At 35.9% G+C, this 24325-nt stretch overlaps 2 protein-coding genes across 10 annotated transcripts in view; one reads left to right on the forward strand and one right to left on the reverse strand.

The window, feature by feature from the left end:
• The first annotated feature begins 360 nt into the window (after positions 1–360).
• Positions 361–834, forward strand: LOC141502738 (LYR motif-containing protein 1-like). The gene is made up of 2 exons (XM_074207640.1): positions 361–469; positions 650–834. Exons 1-2 carry the CDS (start codon positions 361–363, stop codon positions 832–834), a joined length of 294 nt encoding a protein of 97 aa, XP_074063741.1.
• Positions 835–9222: 8388 nt separating this feature from the next.
• The window catches only part of THOC2 (THO complex subunit 2), a 108577-nt gene continuing 93474 nt past the window's right edge, over positions 9223–24325 (reverse strand). For 2 of the 9 annotated variants that reach the window (XM_074200203.1, XM_074200201.1), the window contains exons 34-39: positions 14817–14954; positions 14430–14499; positions 14194–14348; positions 12869–12945; positions 12115–12160; positions 9223–9644 (exon numbers count right to left, since the gene is read on the reverse strand). In XM_074200203.1, the coding sequence (XP_074056304.1) occupies positions 12133–12160; positions 12869–12945; positions 14194–14348; positions 14430–14499; positions 14817–14954 (468 nt within the window). In that variant the 3' untranslated portion in view covers positions 9223–9644; positions 12115–12132. Of the gene's footprint in view, positions 9645–12114; positions 12161–12199; positions 12778–12861; positions 12946–14193; positions 14349–14429; positions 14500–14816; positions 14955–24325 lie in introns of those variants that run through there. The other 7 variants (XM_074200200.1, XM_074200199.1, XM_074200206.1 and 4 more) reach the window with 5 other exon arrangements.

Below are 24325 nucleotides of genomic sequence, written 5' to 3' on the forward strand. Positions count from 1 at the left end.
CCAGGAGAAAAAAGAGTAACTAGAAGTGATCAATATAGCAAATAGTAAAAGAAAGATGACGGTTCATCTCCAGCACTATTGGGAGGGGGTACGTAGAGGCAGCTGTGATGAACACAGTTGACAAGTCTACTTCACAATTCTGATGATCTTCTTTAAGAAAGATTAGAGAGGGGTGGCTAGGTGGTGCAGTGGATGGAGCACCAGCCTTGGAGTCAGGAGTACCTCAGTTCAAATCCAGCCTCAGACACTTAATAATTACCTAGCTGTGTGGCCTTGGGGCAAGCCACTTAACCCCATTGCCTTGAAAAATCTTTAAAAAAATAAAAGAAAGATTGGAGAGAGCACAGGAGAGACTCAGAGATGACAATAGCAACACAACAGGAATTTCTCAGCCTGTTCCAAAGGATTTTCAGACTTGCAAGGAAGTGGCATGTAGCATCAGGGCAGATGGAGAAAACCATCAGAAGAAGTAATACATGGGGAGGCTAGGTGGCGTGGTAGATAGAGCACCGGCCCTGGAGTCAGGAGGCCCTGAGTTCAAATCTAGCCTGAGACACTTAATAATTACCGAGCTGTGTGGCCTTGGGCAAGCCACTTAACCCCATTGCTTTGCAAAAAAAAATCCATAATACATTATAAATGAAGGTAGAATTTTTTTTTCAGAAAAACAAAAATCTTATGGATTCAGAACTACTTAAACAATGTATAGATGAAAGCATACCAAGAATTGAAATAGAATTGCATTATCAGATTCCATATCCCAGGCCATTTCATCTGCCTCCAATGGTCCTCACTACCCTACAAATTCGAGACTTCAAATCTTGGAGAAGCTAAGGAAACTTTCCAAACTATTCCATCTCAAGTTTCACAATGAAGTTTATTAATCCAAGAAATAGGTTCTCTGTATGAACTGTGAACCAGGCAGGGCCTGAGCACAAACTAGTTGATGAACATTTTCTCCTTAAGTCGAGTCAGAGAAAGGAAGGGAAAAGTTATAATCTCTCTTAAACACTCCAAGATTTGGGTCCTTAATCTCCTGACACTAATTTTTATATCCTTAAATTTATCAGTACCAGTATGGTGCTACTAGATAGGAATATGCTAATTCCCAAAGATAATTCCTAAGCTTGATATTAGTAACATCTTGGATGAAAGTCTGAATATAGCAAGCATTGGATTTAAAGTTTAAATTTTTAAAATTTTGTTTTGTGTTTAAGTTATGGATATATTTAAAATAAAACCTTTTATTTTAGTTGTTCTGATATTCTTTTTTGGCTTTCTTGACTCAAAGATATAATTCCATTAATATTCAAGTAAGCAAGTTTCTCCTTTACCATACCAGCAGTTTGTCATATATACTCTAGGCCTATCTTAACTTCCAGTGGAAGATATCATAATACATCAGGGAAATTTGGGGGAAGAGGGAAATCTCCCAAATAACTCTATTTTTTATTAGTTTTTGCAAGGCAATGGGGTTAAGTGGCTTGCCCAAGGCCACACAGCTAGATAATTATTAAACATCTGAGGCCGGATTTGAACTCGGGTACTCCTGACTCCAGGGCCGGTGCTCTATCCACCGCGCCACCTAGCCACCCCCTCAAATAATTCTAAAACATGACTTGTAACTCTGTCCTCAAAGCCACACTGCAAACTCAAACTACAAAAGGTAAAAGCAATCACTATTTCTAATTGACAAAAAAAATGGAATCTTACAAGCAGAAAAATATGCTGAAAAATTACAAGGCTAATATGAAAAAATGCTCCAAATCATTAATTACTGGAGAAATGCAAATTGAAACTTCTCTGGGGTACCACCTCACACCTCTCAGACTGGCCAATGTGCCCAGAAAGGACAACAATCATTGTTGGAAGCGTTGTAGGAAATCTGGGACACTATTACACTGTTGGTGGAGCTGTGAACTCATCCAACCCTTCTGGAGAGCTATTTGGAACTACACCCAAAGGGCAACAAAAATGTGCATACCCTTTGACCCAGCAATACCACTACTGGGTCTATGCCCTGAAGAGATGATGAAAAAGGGTAAAAACCTCACTTGTACAAAAATATTTATGGCAGCCCTGTTTGTGGTGGCAAAGAATTGGAAATCAAGTCAATGTCCTTCAATTGGGGAATGGCTTAGCAAACTGTGGTATATGTATGTCATGGCACACTACTGTTCTATTAGAAACCAGGAGGGATGGGAATTCAGGGAAGCTGGAGGGATTTGAATGAACTGATGCTGAGTGAGATGAGCAGAACCAGAAAAACACTGTATACCCTAACAGCAACATGGGGGTGATGATCAACCTTGAAGGACTCCCTCATTCCATCAGTGCAACAATCAGGGATAATTTGGGGCATCTGCAATGGAGAACACCATCTGTATCCAGAGAAAGAGCAGTGGAGTTTGAACAGAGTTCAAGGACTATTCCCTTTAATTTAGGAAAAAAAACATATCTTATTGTCTGATCTTGTTACCTCTTAGACTTCTTGTCTCTTCTTTAAGGATATGATTTCTCTCTCATCACGCCCAATTTGGATCAAGGTACAACATGGAAACAAAGTAAAGACTGACAGAGTGCTTTCTGGGGGGGGGGAAGTAAGATGGGGGAAAATTGTAAAACTCAAATAATATCCTTAATAAAAATAAATTTTAAAAAATTACAAGGCTAAACTAATTTTAAAATTATTTACAAACAGATCAAAAGGAGACTGTGCCTTTGTGATAAACCAAGGAAAAATCCCACTGAGAATCACCATTTTTTTTGTTCAAAGATGATTAAAATCTTCAATAAAAATTGTTCATTTGAAAAAAGAAAAATGCTGAGGACTGAAAAAATACTATTGGAATTGGTATTTTTAATAGCACTTTGGTTAATTTGACCTTCTCTTTATGTACTGTACCACAACATATTTCCTACTTTTTTCTATTTGTCCTTCGTTCTTAAAGACCATTCAACTAGGAATTTGAAAGAGAGCAGCTTTGAATTGCAGGTACAGAATTATAGATAGCAGTATGGGGAATGTTTTATGTCTGGAAAATGGTGTTTAAACTTAGCAATAAAGAAAACTGTTTTGGAATACATTTGTTACATTATTATAATTAATATATACTAAGCCATGTATGTAGACTGATATTTTGTCTCCTAATGTTTAGTTCTATTAAATATTTTCTGAATCACATCACCTTGTACCCATACTATTAGACAATCTCTTTCTGCTCTTTGGCCTCTCCACTCCTAATCTTTTTTGTAGAATTAATCTTCCTAAACTACATTGAATCCTAGATCTCAGTTGCTTTCATGTTCCTGATTGCCTTCAAGAATAAAGTATCATCTATTCCAAACTGATGATCAGGATGTAATGCAACCTTTCAGATTCCCAGTAAATGCATTATGGCTGTTACTAAGTTACTCAATTGAATACCACCAGCATTTCTGCCTTTGTTCCTTTTGTCACAGAAATTTAACCCATTTAGAATTTTCCTCTTTTCACTTGTACAAATCAGCATTAAAATCTCTCTTTAAAATGAAAAAAAGGCCATGTCATCAGGGTAGATGATGCCATGATAAGCACATAAATTGGATTTGAATAAGGAAGGCCATGGTAAGTCACCAGCCTCACTTTCTCCTCCAGAGCCATGTAGGTCCAGTGGTCAGATATGAATTGGGATGACTGGAGATGGCCCTGGATGCAAAGCAATCAGGGTGAAGCGACTTGCCCAAGGTCACAAAGCTAGTCAGGGTCAGGTGTCTGAGGCTGGATTCGAACTCCCATTGTCCTAACTTCAAGGCCAGTGCTCTATGCACTAAGTTGTCCCTTACTTTATTATACATCATTCAAGAAGTCGGCCATGCAAGTCCAGGCTTAGAGGGCTATCTAACCAAATAGGATATTACTGAAAGATATCTTTAAAGGGAGGAAATTTGTTCTCCATCTAACAAGATCAAATATTATTGAATGCTCTGGCATAAATTTACATTCATTTCTTGGATACTTCGATGGCTCCATGCTCTCATTGATGTGAAGTCCAATTCTAGTCCACTGATAAATTTTCATGAGTGAACCTTGTCTATATGTTCCCACAAAAAGGGGCCAGGGGTTCACCTAACACAAGAAGGGCCTTAAGTTCTCTTGACACTTTCTGAACATCAATAGGGCACTGGATTGTTGCCATACAACCAAGCTGCCTCCTTTTTTTAAGGCACTTTCCTTGTGCCATAATATAAGTTTACTTAACACTGTTAAAATGAGTTGGCTCTAAGTAATTGATGGTTTGGGTACTTGTTCCTTTCCCAGAAGATGGAGTATCTATTTTCTCTTAAATTAAGATTTCCAGATTTGCAGTAAATTCTGAACATCATGCATCAAGAATAAAATAGGACTTCAGTGGATAGAGCACCAGTCCTGGAGTCAGGGAGACCGAATTTAAAACTAGACTCAGATACTTGCTATGATCCTGGACATATACTGCCTCCAAAAAGAATTTAAAAACAAACATTAAAATTGGAGGACTTTTACTCTTGATTTTATTGGTATAGGAAATTTTCAAGTGAGAAATTTCTTTATATCAATTCATGTCAATACTTTCTGTGTCACTTATTAGTCTTAAAGAATTGCCTAGAGCACGGAGATGAAGTGACTTGCTCATGATCAGAGGGAGAACCTGAATCCAGATCTTCCTGGCTCCAAGACCTGCAAAGTAGTCACTAGACCACAACTGCCTTTACAAATGAGAACTCACAATGCTGTGCTTTAGTTTGCAAAAGCACTTCCTCATAATAATCCTGAACAATAGCTAGTACAAATATTATAATGCCAATTATCCACCTATCCTAATCCTAAAATGAAAAAAAAAAAAACCTGAGGCACAGAAAGATTAAATTCCTTACCTGGGTTTACTACACCGTTATTGTAAGAGCTCAACTGAATTCTTTCTGTTCTTAAATATATTCCACTAGACTATTAAGTATTAGAAGGTGGAAAATTTTAATTGAATGAACTTCAAAAGAGCAAAACTGACCTGGAGAATAAGGAGTATTCCAAATTTTCCTCCAGGACCAATGTGGCAGGTGTAAAAAGTGTTGGAGAAAATAAGTTGAGATGCAGTGTTGTCAGAGGGGAGCCAAGTTCCATTGGAGGCTAATATATGGAAAAAATTAGAAGTTCAAGAAGAAGGGGGAGTTTCTTTACTATATAATGAGAATTCCAGGACACAGTGGAAGGGGTTGCCAAGATTGGATTGGGGAGAGTTACAGCCAAGATGGCATAGAGAAGACAGGCACAGTTCTAAAGTCTCCTGATCTTTCCCCATCTATCACATGAAACAAACCTCTTAAAAGAAATCCGACCCACAAAACCCAGAAAGAAAAGCCAGGAGAAAGAACATCTACCTCAGGATTTGTCTCCCGCAGCAGCTTTGGCCAAATTCGGGCAGGTGAGTCTGGGCTCAGAGAGAGGATCAGCCCCGGATCAGCCAGATTAACAGCTGAATTGGAACCAGGAGTCTGAGGACCTGATGGATCTGCGGTGGGGCTGGAGGACAGGTGCTTGGGTCGACTGGGGAGCGGAGGCGCTGGTGTTGGTACTGTCCCCTGGGAGCTTGCGGACAGGACTGGGGGGAGAGTTTTGGTGCAGGAGAGCTGGGGACACCATCCCGGGACTCCTCTACTCTGAGGAAGACAGTCCCATTGCAGCTCAGACCTCCTCCCAAACAAACAAATGCAAACTAATTCTGCCTCAGGCCCAGGTGTGTGAGCAGAAAAACCAGCCCAGCTGGGGAAAGACCTCAGGCCAGGGTAAAGCCCACCATTGATTGAAGGCAAAAGAATTCAATAGCTCCAACTCCTCCCTTCAAGCAAAGAGAGAAGGCATCAATCAAGGTCACAGACACTCCAGAGAAAGCAACCAACACCTCCTACTAGCCAGCCAGAGAAATTGTACTCAGTGAGTAAAGCCTTTAGGGATCCCAAGCCCTTGGGAAACAGCCCCTCCCCAACTCAGGTCTTAGCAAAATGAAGAAGGGTCAGCAGAAAGGTGGATCCATAGAAAAATTCTTGGAAGGGAAAGACCCTAACTCAGAGAGGCCTGGAACCTCTGAGGAGAATATGATCTGGTCTTCAGCACAGAAAGACTTCCTTGAAGAAATAAGGAAGGAGCTTAAAAATTTGGGAGAGACAATTAATACCTTGCAACAAGAAAACAAAACCTTAGAAAGTACAATTGGACAAATACAAAAGAATAATCTCTCAGATCATCAATTGGATCAATACAAAATGAGAATAATTCTCTTAGATCCTCAAATGAACAAATGCAAAAAGAAATTAATTCTCTCAAAACCTCAATTGGTCAAAAGATTGGATTGGGGAATGGATGGAGTCAAGTTAAAAATGAGAATGAAATCACATGAAGAAGGGGCAAGGGAGTTTTCTCCTATTGTCAAGTGATTTTACAGAGATAGAAAAACTTTGCAGAATATAATGGGTGGTAAATGTGGAGAGAAACTTCGTTTCCTAGGGGAGTTGCAGAAAATGATGGGTAGAAGGGGCGGCTAGGTGGCGTAGTGGATAAAGCACCGGCCTTGGAGTCAGGAGTACCTGGGTTCAAATCCGATCTCAGACACTTAATAATTACCTAGCTGTGTGGCCTTGAGCAAGCCACTTAACCCCATTTGCCTTGCAAAAACCTAAAAAAAAAAATGATGGGTAGGCCTATGGAGTAGGGTAGGTCATGGAGTCAGGGTGGGAGGTGGGTAGCAATTCCCCTAGCAAGCAAATGATTGTAAGCAGACAAGCCTGGATCTGGGATCAGCACAGGGTTTACAGATGCTCTTAATTCTTCTCTTCTAGTGCGTCTAGGGCAGGAGAGGAAAGGGAGTTGTTGGTGGGAAGATGAGAGGAAAGCAGAACACAAAATCATCTCTCCTTATTCTCCCCCACAATAAGATAGGAAGGCTCATGTTGGATATTAAGTGGTGACTGAACCTCTTCCAATTCAGAGTTCATTAAAATTAAAAGGATTGTCCATTCTGAAAGATTTCACTGTCTCCCCCCTTCTTAATAAAGAAGTCAGCTGTGATCCTTGCACCAAATCCCCTTCTCTGCATGTTTTTTATCTAGTGTTATCTATTCTCTACTCCTGCTGGGAGCCTTCTGCTACAATTAACATCAATTAATTAAGGAAGTAATGTTTCAGAGCATCCCTTCAGTCATGAGGCCTGGTTCAGCACTTATCAAAGTATCTGGCATATAGTAGATGTTTAATAAATGTGTATTGACTGACTTCTCATATTCAACACTACCAAGGTCATTTCTCTCCAAGTTAGAGTTAAGTCCTGCCCTTTTCCTGCCCCCATTACCACCACCCTGAGTGCTGATCACTGCCAAGGATCCATATATCCAATCCTGGAGGTGAGATGTAATCCTGGGAAACACAACACTTGCTCAGAGAAGGCAAATGGTCCAACAGACCTTCACTTCAATCCCTCAACTCAGGCATGTATTGTTGTTAATTTACTCCAGTTGTCCCACAGCCAACTGAACAAAATGATGATGTTCATCCTTCATTCTCAAAGAAGACCACATCAGGGAGGTGATGCCATGATAAGCATATGAACTGAATTTGAGTGGGGGGGGGGGCCTGCTGCTAAATCACCAGTCTCACTTTTTCCTCCAGAGTCATCTGGGTTCAGTAGTCAGCTATGAATCAGTATGACTTGAGATGACCCTGGATGTAAGGCAATCAGGGTGAAGTGACTTGTCCAAGGTCACACTGCTAGTCAATGTCAAGTGTCTGAGGCTGGATTCAAACTCCAAACTCTCGTCCTCCTGACTTCAAGGCTAGTGCTCTATCCACTGCTGCATCTGCATCTGCATCTGCATCTGCATCATCATCATCATCATCATCATCATCATCATCATCATCATCATCATCACTACCAACTGACCAAGAAGTTTATGGGCAAAAGAATCTTAAGAATGAAGGGATCATAATTATCAATTGTTAAATATACTGCTCATTTTGACAAGGAAACAACTTGCAATGGCATACAAGGCAAATTCAAGACATTCAATGTCAGAAAGGTCCAAAGCTGAACTGAAATTATTTCTGACCACTTGTTGCTTTATGATTTTGAAATAGCCACTGATACTTGATTTCAATGCCAATATAAAGCTGTTTTCTGTTTATGACTTATGAAAACAGAAAAGCTTTATTACCTCTCCCATAAGGTATTCTTTTCTTCACCTAATTTAAGTCATACTTCCTTAACATGCTTTAAATATGGAGCAGCTAGGTGGTGCAGTGGATAGAGCACTGGCCCTGGAGTCAGGAGTTCAAATTGGTCTCAGACACTTACTAATTACCTAGCTGTGTGGCCTTGGGCAAACCACTTAACCCCATTGCCTTGCAAAAACTGTAAAAAAAAATGCTTTAAATATCTCAAGATTTAGAATACTTTTCATCTTAGTTAATACAACTAATCTATTGCATGCCTTTGTTGTACTTTGTTGTACACGTTTCAACATAAATATATCTCTGATTCCAAAAAATATATGAACAAATTTACCAATCTATGATACAGATTAACCAAGGCTTTCAAATTACTCTGACTTCCAGAGTATGTTGAATGAAAGAACAACCTTGCACAATCCAGGCTAAAAAGACACTTTCCACTGAAGTGAGAGGATGAGAAAATGGTCAAAGTGAGAGAGAGAAGTGTGTATGCGTATATGTACGTGTATGAGCATTATAGACTGATGGACAGATGTCCCTGGACCCACCTTTTACTGAGAAAGCAACAATACACACAATGATTTACAACTCATTGAGAAAACTATTGTTTATTTAGAAAAAAAGGTTACACTGGTAGAATTCAGTAGATTAAAAAAAAACTTTAATGTCATTATGAAACTTTTCGGACTAGAGTTAAGTGATAAAAAGCTCCTGTAAGCTGTAGAACTGAATGAAGCTTAATTTTGGTTTTGTGGGGGAAATTCTTTTTTTTCCAATTTATCTAAAAATATTATGGACAAAGAAAAAGGTCATGAAGTGACAGTAGAACTATTTACTTTTCTTTTTAAAAACAAATCTTAATGTTATACACACAATAAACATAATAAAATTCCAAAGGACTGCAGTGATCCCAACTTGGTTTTTAGTCATTGATATTATATTAAAAACAGGTCAAATAATAATAAATAAAAACGGAATTTTCAATGAGGTAACTTCAAAACAGTTAAACAGCTGTTTATTTTGTTTTCAACAATAAAAAGAATGCATTGAAAATTGACAGAATGACTAAACCCAGGCAGTATTTAGACAATCTAAACTGAAATTCTAGTATACATGTAACCTCCTCATTTGCTCCATGGCAACTGTTTGTTTGCAGCACATTGTGCTAAAAAAAATAGGGAATAAGTAACACTTTCAGCCATGTACTGAAAATAAATGTGTAAGAACCTAAGCAACAAGTTAAAATACAGAAATGCACAACTCAATTTTTAGGTTTTCAGCACGGGAAAAATAAAGCAGAAAACTGAATAACTTAAGGAGATGTAGATGGGTCCTCTTTGTTCACAAATTTCTGTGCCATCTACTTAGGAAAAGACATTTCTGGTCACAGATGACAATCTTTCCATTTCACCTGAAAAAAAAAATTACAAAGATAAGATATGTTGTGCGGGAGATGGGAATCATACTCTTGACATTTTTATTTCAAGGTTAAAAGCCATATAAGTCATTTATAATATGTAGTAGAATTGTAAGGTTTTTTTTTTAATCTATTTCCAAAAGGACAATAGACTTGCCAAAAACAAGAACAAGTCCAATAAAAAAAGAACTCACTCTACATGATTAACAAATGTCTATAACAGGACCCCAAGAACAAAGTACACAAAAACAAAGTGTCACTACTTTACTGCTTTCTTCCAAAGAAAGAAGAGGAAACAAAAAAAGAAGCTCAAATAAAACAAAACCTAAGTAAGCTTCTTAGACAACTGTCAGATGCAGGTTTGAAAACCAATGAAATAAATATGAAAGAGGAAAAGAAAATTTGACTATTCCCAAGTAGTTTGTTTTTATAATAGTGCCTCAAAAATAAGCATAGTCTAAGAATTAGGAAAATTTAGGAAAGTCCATTAGTTCAATTATACTCAAGCTTTTAACTTGACTTTAGCATGAAACGCAAAATTTTGTTAAAGAAAACTGAATTTACATATTTCATTTGTATCAAACTGAGAATTCTTATTTGTGTTTTTTGTACCACATCTACTTCATATCAATATTTTTACTGCATTTTGGACACAAAGAAGTGAGTACAGCATATAATAGGCAACAAGTAATGTGACAATATAGGAAAGAATGAAATCCTGGTCCTCAAGGAGCTTACGATGAGAACCTAGACCAAGGCTTTATTTAGCAGTAGTGGATGAGGAGATAGTAGATAAAACAGAGCAAGAGAGTTTTACATTTGGTAAGCAAGGATGTTTTAAGAAAGGATCTTGAAAGGTCAGGACATTGGGATGAATATAAAGTCTTACACTTGGGTACCAAAAAAAGACTACTTCACAAGTCTAAGACTAGGGAAGAATAGCTGAAAGCAGATACTTGAGGGGGTACAAGCTCAATTTAAGTAAACAATGTAATGCAGAAGCGTATGTGAGCACTTGCAGAATTTTCTGGCCATGTCAGACCTTATCTGGAGCATTGTATTCAGTTCTCGGTACCACGGTCCAGGGACACTGATAAAATAGCATCCAAAGGAGGGCAAGTAGGATGGTGACAGGTTTTAAGTCTATGTCATATGAAAATCAGTTGAAACAAGTGGAAATCTTTATCCTAGAGAAGGAAGGACTCTGGGGAGAACTTAACTGTCTTCAAGTATATGGAGATCAAACATATTAGATTGTTATGTTTGTTCTGAGTAAAACCAGGAGCACTAGGTCAAGTTACAAAGTGGTATATTAAGGACAGTGATCAGGACAAACTTCCTAATAAGCAGAGCTGTCCAAAAGTGGAATAAGTTGCCTGGAGTGGGTTCCCCTTCCTTTTCAAGCCCAGGCTGGATGACATGTATCATTCTTTGTTAATTCTAAGAGGCAAGTGAATATCCCCTGGATAGATGCACAAGATTAGAAATTAGTGACAGATTTGAAGTTGACAATATAGGTAGATAATAGTCCAAAGTCACAAAGAAATGAGTTCTTCTATTTTGACTCTTTGAAAAAAGCAAGAACCCACAAACAACCCTGGGGAATGTTCTCTTTTACTTAGAGACAGATAAAAGACAAATTTCCCAAACTGCTAGAAAGAGCTATTAGTATGGGTCAATTCCTTTAAAGTAAGAATCAAATAAAGAAAGGGTGACAGCTGTGCCACAGAAAACTAAAACAGGATAGAAAAGTGATTCTAAATCTAAGAAAACATATTAGTTAACAGGAAAATCCACTACGTGGAATACTTCATTTCCCCAACAATGCAGGAAAAGTCAGTAATTACTGGACAAGACAGTTGTCTTCATAAACGACTAAAGTGCTTTAATTCTAAAACCCCAATAAAATATATTTAATTTTGAAATTCGTATCATGAAATATTTATAAAGCTTCTACTATGTGTGAGTTTCTGTGCTAGGTGTTGATGAGAAGTAGTAAGATACAATCCCTTCCCCAAAGAACTTAAAACCTAGTAGTGGAACTAAAATTATACTCACAAAAAAAAAATTAAATATTGTACCAGTAATAAGACTGACAATCGATGAGAGGTGGTAGGAACTATCAGATGTACAAAATATTCCTTCAGTCAAAGAAAATACATCTTTTGCTGGAGTTCTTATATCTGGAGATTGTAAAACCAGCTCTGGGTGAAATTAGACATTTTTGTATACATCTTAGTTCTTAAAATCTTTTTTTTTAATTAGGAAATAGAGCTGAGAGCTAAGGCCAATCTGAAAAAACTTGTTAAAAATTAAGATAAATCTTATTTCATATTTATATTCAAAGGAGTAAGTGGCAATTTGAAATTTCAAATCGTCCTACTTTTGAGAACAAAAAAACCATCATTGAAATATAATTTTATATTTCCATTTAGAAAGGGAAAAGAGGACAGAAAACTCTCACCTTGATTGAAAGTCTTCATTATCTGTGCTTGTCGGAAGACTTATGAGTAGATTTACCATTAAGGAAAACAAGTCTGGCAAAAAAAAAAAAAAAAAAAAAAAAAAAAAAGATCTGCCTCTCACCAACAAGCACATCTGACTACTCTGCAAGTCCCAACCTACAATCAGCTCCACTGTTTTCATTTTGCAATCTCCCCTTCAATGGCCCCTACCACCCAGAGTTTTCTCCTCTTCCCTTTCTTCTGATGGCAGGTGGCACAGTGGAAAAAATGCAGGACTTGAAGTCAAAAAGACTATTCAATCCTGCCTCCAAAACACAAGCCACAGTAACCCTGAACAAGTCCAATCTCTCCTAGCCTCAGTTTTCTCACCTGTAAAATGACAGCACCAACCTCCCAGAGTGGTTTTAAGGATCAAAGGAGATAACAAGAACTTTGCAAACCTTAATGTGCTATGTAAATGCCAACTATTATTATCCAAGCCGTAGTGACAGCACTGTCCTGAAACAGTGAACACCCTCAATGAATCTCCACTTCTCTCGACTGCACAGAACAGATTCCAGGGGGCCACAGAACTTTCCAGGTTTTGCTATGCCCCAAGCATCCAAGCTGATATACTTGTAAACATGGTCGGAAGGAGGTATTTTTGAATTGGCAGCACATACCTAAAAGCGAATCAATTTCTGAAAAACTATAACAGTATTAGTGCTTTTTGTTACATTAACTGATAGTAGCATAAAAACACATACAGGATATTGCTTCTTTTCCTCCTTTCCTCCTGAACTGTCCCGTTTCTCTTTTTTGTCTGTTTTTTCCTTATCATGCCGAGAGTCCTATAAGGAGTGTCAGAATAAGTTATGGTAAAGGATAAAGTTGGAAGTCACCCCCACCAGCCACATCGACACTAGACATGTAATTAATAAGCTTTCACCTAAAGCTTGGCATACATTTCTGAGTAAAACAATACTGAAAAAAAAGACACATTACAAAAACATTTACCCAACTATTTTTATGACAGCTAAGATTTACTATATAACCTCAGTAAGGGAGGTAGCATAATTTAGAGAACTGGTGACAAATTCAAATAGAAATGGGAAGCACTAAATTCGACATAAGGGTGCCTGCAATCTAACTTATTAGTTTTAAAAGGAAATAGTATCTATGTTTTATTATATTTTTATTTCATTTGCTAAATATTTACCAATTAAAATTGTTGCCTGGTTCAGGCTGCACTTAGGAGTAATGGCAGGTCACATGTTTGAATCTCTGGTGTAGAGGACAGATATTGAGACGGATATTCAGGAAGACTGAAGTTTAAAACTCTCTGATGCTTAGGTTGCAAGACCCTAGTTAAGTAAATTCACCTGTGTTCCTTAAGTAACTCCCTGAAAATTATGTACTAACCCATAGATTTATAGATGAAATCACAGGTTGTTCAGAAACCACAAATCCTTTATATAAAGCTTGTTAATGTCTAATTTAAACTATAGTTTAAATATAGTTAAATTAGTGCTAAGAGTATACATAATTATATGGCACCGTGGAAGACAATGACTTCCCCTCTACTGAATTCTGAAATGTTTTATATTCTTCACAGTAAATAAAGATCTAATATAATGTTAGCGTTAACAAGTTCGAAGTTAACAGAATTTATTTTAAATGATAGTTATTGAAGACTACCTGGTTCTGTATAACTCAAGGGATATGGTAAAGGTCAGTAATATTATACCCATAAATAGCATCTGCTATTCTGAAGAAGACACTAAAAATGCAAAGGACACCATATGATAAAAGAATTACAAGGAAAGGTTACTAAGTAAAAAGAGAGCAGGAATAAAAAAAAAAAATCAACAAAGAATTTCAGGACTTGTCTCCTTACAGACTAACTTTCCTGGTGATCTTAAGACAGAGTAATGGTTAAATTCATCCAAAAAGATACAATGCTGCTTTCTTTGAAATGCTCAAGATTTTAAATGGGTAATTAAAAAAGACTGAGCAGCCAACTTTTTTTTAAGTTCCTAAAGTCATACTGGGACTTATTTTTAAGTTTGAAATTTATTGTTCTTTTGTTTTTAATTTACCTTTTTGCTACTAGAAGAGCTTTTGTCCATTTTGTCCATTTTAATGGCATCGTTGCCTTTTTCTTTGCCTGAAGACTTAGATTTGTTTTTTTCCTTCTCATTTGAACGAGGAGAATCTGATGGACTTTCACTTTTACTATGTTTTGAAGCACCAGCTAAAATTGCAAAGAAAATGATGAAAGCCCTTTTCTATCAGTCTGGGGATGCTTACAAATGAATTTGAAAAATCTACCTACTTGTTCCATTTTCCTCTTTACGCCTCTTGGAGGAGTCCTGGGGTGCTTCACGGTCATTGTTTGAATGATCCTAAAGCAAAGATGAATTATGGTATAAGCATATAAAACTTGTTACAAACTATCAATAATAGCTAGCAGTCTATAACAGTTCTAATATTTTCACTTACTTATTAGAATTGGCTTTTTAAATTATTAAAGCCAATATCAAGATACTAGGCTGAAGTTTCTTGTTATAAAAGATTAAAAGTTCTGAAGTGTATACAATACAATGGCTATTCCACCAATTTTTAGAAAAAGTAAATAATGGCCTATGAGATAAAGCAATTATTTTTAAATTCTAGTTATAGGTATGGTTTTCAAAATAGATTTTAAAAAAAGGTCACTAACCCTTTTCCGATCTTTCCTGTCCTTGTCCTCTTTCTTCTCTCTCTCTCTGGATCTTTCCCTTAACTTGTCCAAATCTTTCTTTTCCATTTCTCTCTCCTTACTCTTGGACAGTATTGGAGTAGTGTGATTAATGTAGTGCTGTGAAATTGAAGAAATATTGCTAAAGATTAGAGGTTTCCAGTATTTTGAAAAAAAAAAGTTTTTATTGGAAGATAGTTGGATTTAAAGCCAAAATTAAATTAGCCAGGTCTCTAGATTACTAAGACTAACTGAAGAGAACCTTGGCATGAATTACCAGTCTTCAATTCTTGATATTTGATACATTTTCATGTAAACTAATTATTTGACCTATACAAATTACAACTAAAGATAAAATGTTAACAAATTCCCATGTTAGAATTTTTTTGGTAGTTTTTCTATCAAGACCATATGCTGACTTATAGAAAACCCAATTTAAGACGCCAATTTAAAAAATCAACATGAAGATACTGACTGAATTTTCTTAAATGTGTTATGTTAATGTAAAGAGAAGTAGAATTCACTGACACTGATTAGGATTTTTTAAATGATTACAAAGTGACAACTAAACCTCTTCCTGCATAAAATGTCCTTGGCAACAAGAACTACAAAAAAATCATATTCAGAATTTGACCTCCAATGCACAAAACTGAGCTCTCCAGAATAAACATAATAATAGCTGCAAAAGACTTTTCTTGTGGCTCTAAAAAACCCAGAAAAATGGAGCAACAATTTAAATACTGAAAATGACAATTCACTATTTCCTCCTTTCCCTCTCCCAAATGTACTAATAATTAAAAGGTAGACAAGGAAGATAATCAAAGTGTCTCCTATGTAAACTTAACCACAAATAAAAAGGACCTAACTTTATACATTCCTGTTGTAATTCAGATACACACACACACACACACACACACACACTCTCTCTTACTGGGAAACATCCAAGTGATGACCTATTATTTTATTTGAAACTCCTCAGTTAAAAAACTTAAAAAACTGTGCCTCATTAGTTCAACTTTAGAAAGAAATGCATTCCCTTCTCTAATTTCCATGAAAAAGTTATTTATCCTCTGCTCCAACACTTTCAGTAATATAGGATTCACTACTTCTAGAGGCAGGTAATTCCATTTTGTAGAGTTTTACTATGATATGATCTACTTTATAATGAGCAAAAAAAAAAATTTGCTTAGGTTTAACTTTCATCTGTTGGTAGCTTAACTCAAGATGCTCTCTGATCCAGATCAAGTTGGATCTCTTCTATATGACAACACTTAAAATACTTAGAAGCATATACTGTGCAACCTCCAAGTCTTTCTCTACTATGAACACTCCAAGTTATTTCAACTCTTTATAACATGGAGATTTTGAACCCTGCCCCGCCCCCACCCAGTAAACTTCCTCTGGATTGATCCCCAGTTGTCAATTCCCCCTCTTAAAATGCCATACCCAGAACAGGATCACTCTGCATTAGATTTCTGATCTAATATGGACTAAGTACACTTCTTTAATCCAGGAAATATAAATTAACATATCTTAAGATCACATATGACATTTGTCAGCCATTAGTTTTAATTCTATACTGAAGAAAAATCCCCAAATCATTTTAAGCCTATCTTTCTCCAGCCTATTCTTGTGAAGGTGATTATTTTCAACCATTCTTGATATTCAATTTCATTTAGATTTAACCCCTTGTTCCAACCCATTAAAATTTTTATGGACACTGATTTTGTTATATATCTTGTTTTTTTTAGGGTTTCTTTTCTTTTGCAAGGCAAATGGGGTTAAGTGGCTTGCCCAAGGCCACAAGGCTAGGTAATTATCAAGTGTCTGAGACCAGATTTGAACCCAGGTACTCCTGACTCCAGGGCTGGTGCTTTATCCACTAACCCACCTAGCTGCCCCCTGTTATGTATTTTATTAGTTCTCTTACTAAGTCTTAAAATAGCATGCAATAACTTGAAACATATATCATATGCAGCTGTTTTAGAAGTTTTTTCTTTCCGCATCAGACACACACACACACACACACACACACACACACACTACCATCACCAATCACCAAGCTTCCCTTTGTCACAAAAGGAAATAGCTAAACAAACTTGACTGCAAAAAGACTGTAGTAGAATATACCATAGAAATTTATTTTATCATCTGTTCTCCAGAATGGAACAGTCACTGCAATTAAATAAGGTCAGCTGATTTTTTGGATTCTTTCTGTTTATGTTATCCATCTACGATATTTTCATCCAACTCACTAATAAAAATGTTAAACAGGACAGAAAGGATGGAAATCCAAAATGTAGCACTAAAGACCTCTCTTACAGACTGATATCACTGTTAACTAGTTACAAATAAATCCCTCTAACAATTATACTCATCATCCCAACTAACATTTCTCCCATCATTTCCACATGGCTAAGTGACTTTGTTAAAGATCATTTGCTGATATTAAATTCTGCAAGTACCCTTTGACTCAGCAATTCCTTTCCTAGGTATATACCCCCCAAAGAAATTAAAGAGGAAAACTACTCGTATGTAGAAAAATTTTTATAGCAGCACTTTTTGTAGTGGCAAAGAACTGGGAACTGAGGAGCTGCCCATCAATTAAGAAATAGTTGAATAAGCTATGGTAATGTAAAAGTAATAGAATGTTATTGTGGAAAAAGAAATGATAAAGAGGATGATTTAAGAAAATCTTGGGAAGATTTCTACGAACTGATACAAAATGAAGTGAACAGAACAAGAAGAACAATAACAATACTGTAAAGACAAGTAATTTTTGAAAAGCTTAAGAGCTCTGATCAATACAATGAACCACAACATCAAAGAAATCATGTTGAACCATTCGATCCACTTCCAGGTAACCAAGTGAAAGACTCAAGAGTGCAGATTTAAGCATAACTAATGGAAGAATTTATTTTTCACGACTATACATATATATAATGACTTGTTTTTCTTGCTTTTTCAGTGGGTAGGAGAAGAGGGAGAATACTAGCTAGTAATGCAAAATGAAACAATTTCAAAAAGAAAAAAAAAGGTTGCTGAAATTCAGTTACATTATCAAGATTTAGGGGCAGCTAGGTGGCACAGTGGATAAAGCACCAGCCCTGGAGTCAGGAGTACCTGGGTTCAATTCCGATCACAGACACTTGATAATTACCTAGATGTGTGGCCTTGGGCAAGTCATTTAACCTCATTTGAGTTGCAAAAACCTTAAAAAAATTATCAAAATTTAGATTACAAAGGAGGGAAGCTAGGTGGCACAGTGGATAAAGCATTGGCCCTGGAGGCAGGAGGACCTACTTTCAAGCCTTGCAAAAATGTAAAAAAAAAAAAAAAAAAAAAAGATTTGGATTAGATGTCCACTAACAAAGACCTTATGAAATTCAATTACTCTGATCTAGAGCAACTGTTATCCACAGGAGAAATTAAGAAATATTTAACCAAAATAGCAATTCAACCAATTAATCAAAACTACAAGTAATCCAGAAGATAATAGAATAACACAGTAGTAGGTTCTGTCCTAAGCCCTCTTCTCCTTTTATACAAGAGGTTCTTATCCTACGATTAAAATGTTCCTGGGTGAGAACATATAACCTGATGAAAAAAATGTTAATGGACTCCTTGCTCTTTTCCCCACTCTTCTTGGTAACTTCATCAGCGTCTGGGGACATCTATATTCAGATGATTCTCAAATGTACATATTCAGCTCCAGTCTTATCATAAAATACTCCCTAGACATTTCAAACTGCCCTGACTTAGGGTCTAAACTGACTTAGTGTCTAAAACTGAATTATTACCTTTTCCTCAAACCATTCCCTCTTGAAAACTTCTATACTTTTGTGAAAGGTACTACCATATTTTCAGTATCTTGAGTTTATAACCTTGGCACTATATTGGGCTTCTCAATCACCTACACCCCACATACTCAAATCTTGTCTTTCCTATCTTCACAACATCTTTCACATAGTCAACATCTTCTTTTCACTCAAATAACTATCACCTTAGTTGAAGCCTCTCTTCTAGATTATTACAATTGTTCTCCCAGCCTAAACAGTCTTCACCAATCTAGTCCCATCACACACTACTACTAAAGTGATTTTCCTTAAGCTTAGATATAACCATCTGAGATTCCCTAAACACAACAAACTTCAATTGTTGCTTCTAAAATACATATATGCTCTTCTGATTAGATTTTAAAGTGTAAGATAACCCAAGCCCTAACCCGTTGGATATTACTCCTCCTCACATAGTCTAAGATCCAGGACAAACTGGCCTTTTCCCTATCTCACACATGACACGATCTCCCATTTCTATGCCTTTGTAATGATTCTCCCCATAAACTCCACTCCCCACCCATAACTGCCTCATATAATCCCCTTCTTTCATTAAGATGCAGGTAAAGCTCCAACTTCTACAAATTTTTATTGATTCCAAATGCCAGAATTCTCCCTCCCAAACTACCTTGTATTAACTATTTTATGTGTACATGGTTTATATGTATTTATTCACTATATTTATGGTGTATACATTTTTATAGCTACCTTTTTGCCTCTGTCATTTTAATGTGAGTTCAATTAAAGGATTAATCAGCATATAACAAATACTTGTTGACTGATTATAAGCAAAGAGTACAAAAAAGATTCTCTAAGAACCATGACTAGAAAGGGAGGGGTTAGTTATGCATTATGAGGAAGGATGCAGTCTGGTAGCTGCAACAAGAGCCAGAAAACACTCAAGCCAGTCAGTCTACAAGAATTTATTAAGTGCTTTCTATGCGCCAGGTACCACTACTCCCCCCCCCAGAACTCTTTTACTCTATATCCCCAGCCAGAGATTTGTACAGAGAAAACTTGATCACTGTTCAAAAGAAAAATGATCATCATAATTATGAAAGTTCTCTCCCATTAAAATGTGGGATCCCTATGATTATGTACTATTTTTTGCCTCTGTATCTCCAACACTTAGCACAGTGATCATTAAGAAAAATCTATTATTCATAATGAAACATGTTATCTAACTTCAGATAGTTAATAGAAACATGGGGGGGGGGGGAGTTTTTGGTTTTTCTTGCCCTTACAATGAATGGGTGGAATGGAAGGAAGAGAATTTAGAACTGAAAACAAAGAAAACTGAATCTGAAAAGAAAACTACTAAATACCTATTGATTTGACTTAAATAAAAACCGTATGCGAATGTCTCAAATGAGAGGAGAAATACATATTATAACAATTATAAGGCTTTACCTCATGCCAAAAAAAGTAGATAAGTAACAAAAAGACAGAAACAGAATGAGATGATAGGTAAAGTATTACATTGCTAGTAGAGTTGTGATTAAAATCAATCTTTCTAGCAATGGGAACTTTCAGCAAAACCCAATAAACCTTTGAGATCAATTGACCCAGTGATCCCACTGGAAGAAATTGGGGGTGGGGGGTTGCCACACATGCCACAAAGGTATGAAGCAGGTTGGGAGGAAGAAAGACTATCTATATACATACACATATAACATACATGAACACACACATACACACAAAAATAGCAAATTTCCCTGGCCACAAAAACAAAGAAATAGAGTGAGTATGCCAGTTCTGAGCTGAGTCTGACTCAGGACAGTGTTTTGGTTGTTGTGGTTCAGTCAACTCAGATATCTCCGTCTCTTCATGACCCCATTTTGGGGGTTTCTTGTTTGTCATTTCCTTCTCCAGCTAATTTTACAGATGAGAAACTAAATCAAATAGGGTTAAGTGATTTGCCGAGGAGCACAGTGTCAGTAAGTGTCTGAGGCCAGACTGGAACTCAGGTAGGAGTCTTCCTGACTTCAGGTCCAGTACTCTAACCACTATGCCACCTCCTGTTATGGTAGTTTAACACTGGAACCAAATGAGACACTTGGAGGTCATTCAACAAAGTTAATAAAATTAATAAAAAGATTGATTATTAGTCACAACAAAAAGCTATTCAAACAAAAATAGGAATTGAGGACATCCTGAGTTGTTTCCCTTAACTGATGGAACTATCAAGAGCTTTTTGGGACAATCTTGTATTCAAAGACCAGTGGTGTCAAACTCAAACAGAAACAGAAGCCACTAGATCCTTGCAAACAGTATACTGAATTACTTTTAAAACACAACATTTTCTATGTTTCATTGTATTTATTTCATTAATTTATTTCAATAAATACCTCCCAATTGCATTTTAAGCTGGTTCAGGGCACACTCGAGTATTTTCAGGCATGTGGGCCACATGTTTCAAACCAATGAGGAAGTAACATCAATACTCTGAGATTTTTGTTTGTTGAGTCAATGAAGTCTTGAGGAAAATCTCAATGTCTTTTAAGGAAAAACTAGCCTAACCTGCAGAAGAGGAAAAGATTGGAATACTGTTCCTACCACAGGCCCCATCAATCAGGAAATGTTTCAATAAATTGTTGTATATGAAGAGAATCTAATACTGTCACATGATAAGCAAGGGCAATTCTAAGAAATTCAGAAAAATAAGCAAAGACATAAATTGATAATGAAATAAGCAGAATACAATAATTACAATAACATAAAAATACCACGCTAAAAGCTGAACTCTTCATTAACTGTAATGAGTCATATTAGTTCTAAAGAAGAGATGATAAAAATGTACCTCCCCTTCTCAGTCAAGAGGTGAGAGATCAGAAGTAAAATATATCATACATGTGGTCTAACAAGGTTAATATATGTGTATATAAAATCAGTTGGCTTGTTTACATGTTTTTCTTTCTTACAAGATATGGTAGGGAAGCACAGTGAATATCAATACATTTTTTTTTCTTAAGGAAAAAGCATAGGTAGGGTGCGATTTTTATATTGTTAAAGAGCATACCTACATCAATGAACTGAGATCCATACGAAGAAGCTTTTTGACATCTTAGGACCAAAAACAATCCTTACCTACTAATTAGCTCAAACAGCATATAAGTAATGGTAAAATACGTTAAGTAGACATACTTTTAAAACATTGAGTCAAAATAATGAAGTACTTTCATTTTAAAAAGTTGTTTACCAAAACAGATGAAAATATTAAGGATAAGGAAAATGGAAAACAAAAAAGGGTGAGAAACACACTTTGAAAGCTACTCATTAGCATTTTCCAGTGGTGAACATTATCATCTGCATAATAGTTGTACATAAGAAGGAAACAAGTATTTATTAAGTGCCTACTATGCTAAAGCACTGTGCTAAGTACTTGACAAATATTATCTCATTTGGTCTTCACCAAAGCCCCATGAATCAGATGCCATTATTTATTTTACACATAAACAAATATAGGCAAAGAGGTCAAGTGACTTGCCCAGGGAACCACAACTGATAAGTGTCAAGCCACATTTGAAATGAGGTCACCCTAACTCCAGGTCCAGTGCTCTATCAACTGTGCCATCTAGATAATATAAATACATAAGAATGTATTCTAAGTGATTTTTTAAAAATTAAAGAAAAGGTTTTATGAGACTTCCCCCCCAAAAAATAAATCAAAAATGATATTGCTGAATTTCAAAATAATAAAACCTCCTGCCTTTCCAATCACTTCTCATGAAATAATTAAACAAGACTCAAATGTTTCATTCTTGAAATAATGGGTCAATTGGTCTAATTACTGCTACCAACAGCAATATTGATATAGAATTCTAAATTTAAAATCACACCTCCCCAGAGAAGTTCTCCCAAATAAATGAATATGGGGATGGGGGGAGGGGGGAGATAATAATGGATGGATTTTAACCCCCCCCCAAGATTTTCTTCTTTTAAAAAAAAAAACAAACACGACTTCTTTGCTTTGGGCCTTAGAATGAAGGAAGAAAAGTTAGACTCATCTTACATGCTTAGTCTTGGGTTAGATTGTGGCCTCCAATTTTAGGATGACTAGTACTATTAAAAATAGTATCAATCCTTTAAGTAGTGATTACTGCCCTCCAGAATTTCAAGTTGGCTAGTCTGTCAAACACATTTTTAGATACTCATATCATCAAGTATCACCACTAGAATTAATAAGATATATAAATGCTACTGATCTGTACTGGAATCAGTTTGTATAAATGGGAGAATAGGAAGGTTGAATGATTCATTCAACAAAATATTTATTTAATGTGTGGAACTGTACTAAGTACTCATAGTCATGAAAATGAGACTACGCTATATTTTTACATTTAGGTAGCTTTACTCAAAAAGGTAAAACACACACATAGTTCCTTCTTTCTCACACACACACAAAAAAAAAACTGAACCAGTATGATTATTTCATATGATGGTTTATAAATGAAAATAATTATAGACAATTCTAAAAATGATCTGCTTAGAGGGAATATATGAGTGTGTATATATACATGTACCTAAATTACAGTGTTATTGGCCATGAGTTCAATGTTAAAAATCAGCAATCCCTAAAAAAATTTTTAAAAATCCCAGAAATTCAGAAAAAGGAAGGAGAAATTTGCCAATTTGTATATGTGAAGCCTATCTGTAAAGTATTAAAGTAAACGAGACTCACAGGAAACTAATTCTGTTTCCCCTAGGAGCAATGATTCGGTTTTCACTAATTCAACATTTATAGCAACTTTATAGAGCTTAACTATCGCAAATAGAGAGAACAGAGTAAAACTGAATGCTCAAAAATTAGAATGAAGAGAAGAATTTTACAAATAAGAATCATCAAGTAACACTAAAAAAGGACATACTTTCTAAACTCTGAGATTCAGAAGTTGAACTTACTCAATAGGACTAAAAGTCATCTATTTTGGGGGAATTACTAAAACTTTACTAAAGTATTTTTAAAAAGCATTTCCTAAAAAAAAAAAAAAATTAAAAAAGCATTTGCTGCAAAAACTTTTTAGGTAACAATTCTTAAAAATTTCCAAGTTGTAACTTTTAAAAATATTATGATTCATTACAGCGCTTTTGAGATTACAGTTGAGACAATGAAGTTTTGAAAAGCAAAAAATAATTAGGTACAGTTTTGAAAATACATTGACTTGAACAAATAGTAATTGTTATCTGGCTACAGTCAGTGCTTCTTCATAACAATTACTATTTGTTCAAGTCAATGATTTTCTAGATAAAAATCTATGAGTTAAAAAGAGAAGAGGGAGAAAAGGGTTAGGGAAAAGGGAAAGGAAATTTAAGTAAATATGGATCCTTTTTTAAAAAAAACTATACTTCATAAAAATCACAGAATGTTAATTGGAAAGGACAATAAAGATCACTTAGTCCAAATCTAGTGCCACCTTCCCTTTTCTTCAAATCAATTTGCAGATAAGCTAGTCAGAAAACAGCTAAGACTTCTGAAAAATCCAGTTCTCTGCACCAATCTTCTACCGAAAAAAAAAAGGGTGGGGGAGGAATGTATGTGTGTGTGTATGTGTGTGTGTGTGTGTGTGCTTGCAAAATATTAACAGCTTAATGGCAACCTTATATGAAAACTTACCATAGTATTACATTTGTGTTAAATAAATTATTTTATTAAAT

Source organism: Macrotis lagotis, chromosome X (assembly GCF_037893015.1).
Source record: "Macrotis lagotis isolate mMagLag1 chromosome X, bilby.v1.9.chrom.fasta, whole genome shotgun sequence".
NCBI lineage: Eukaryota > Metazoa > Chordata > Mammalia > Peramelemorphia > Peramelidae > Macrotis > Macrotis lagotis.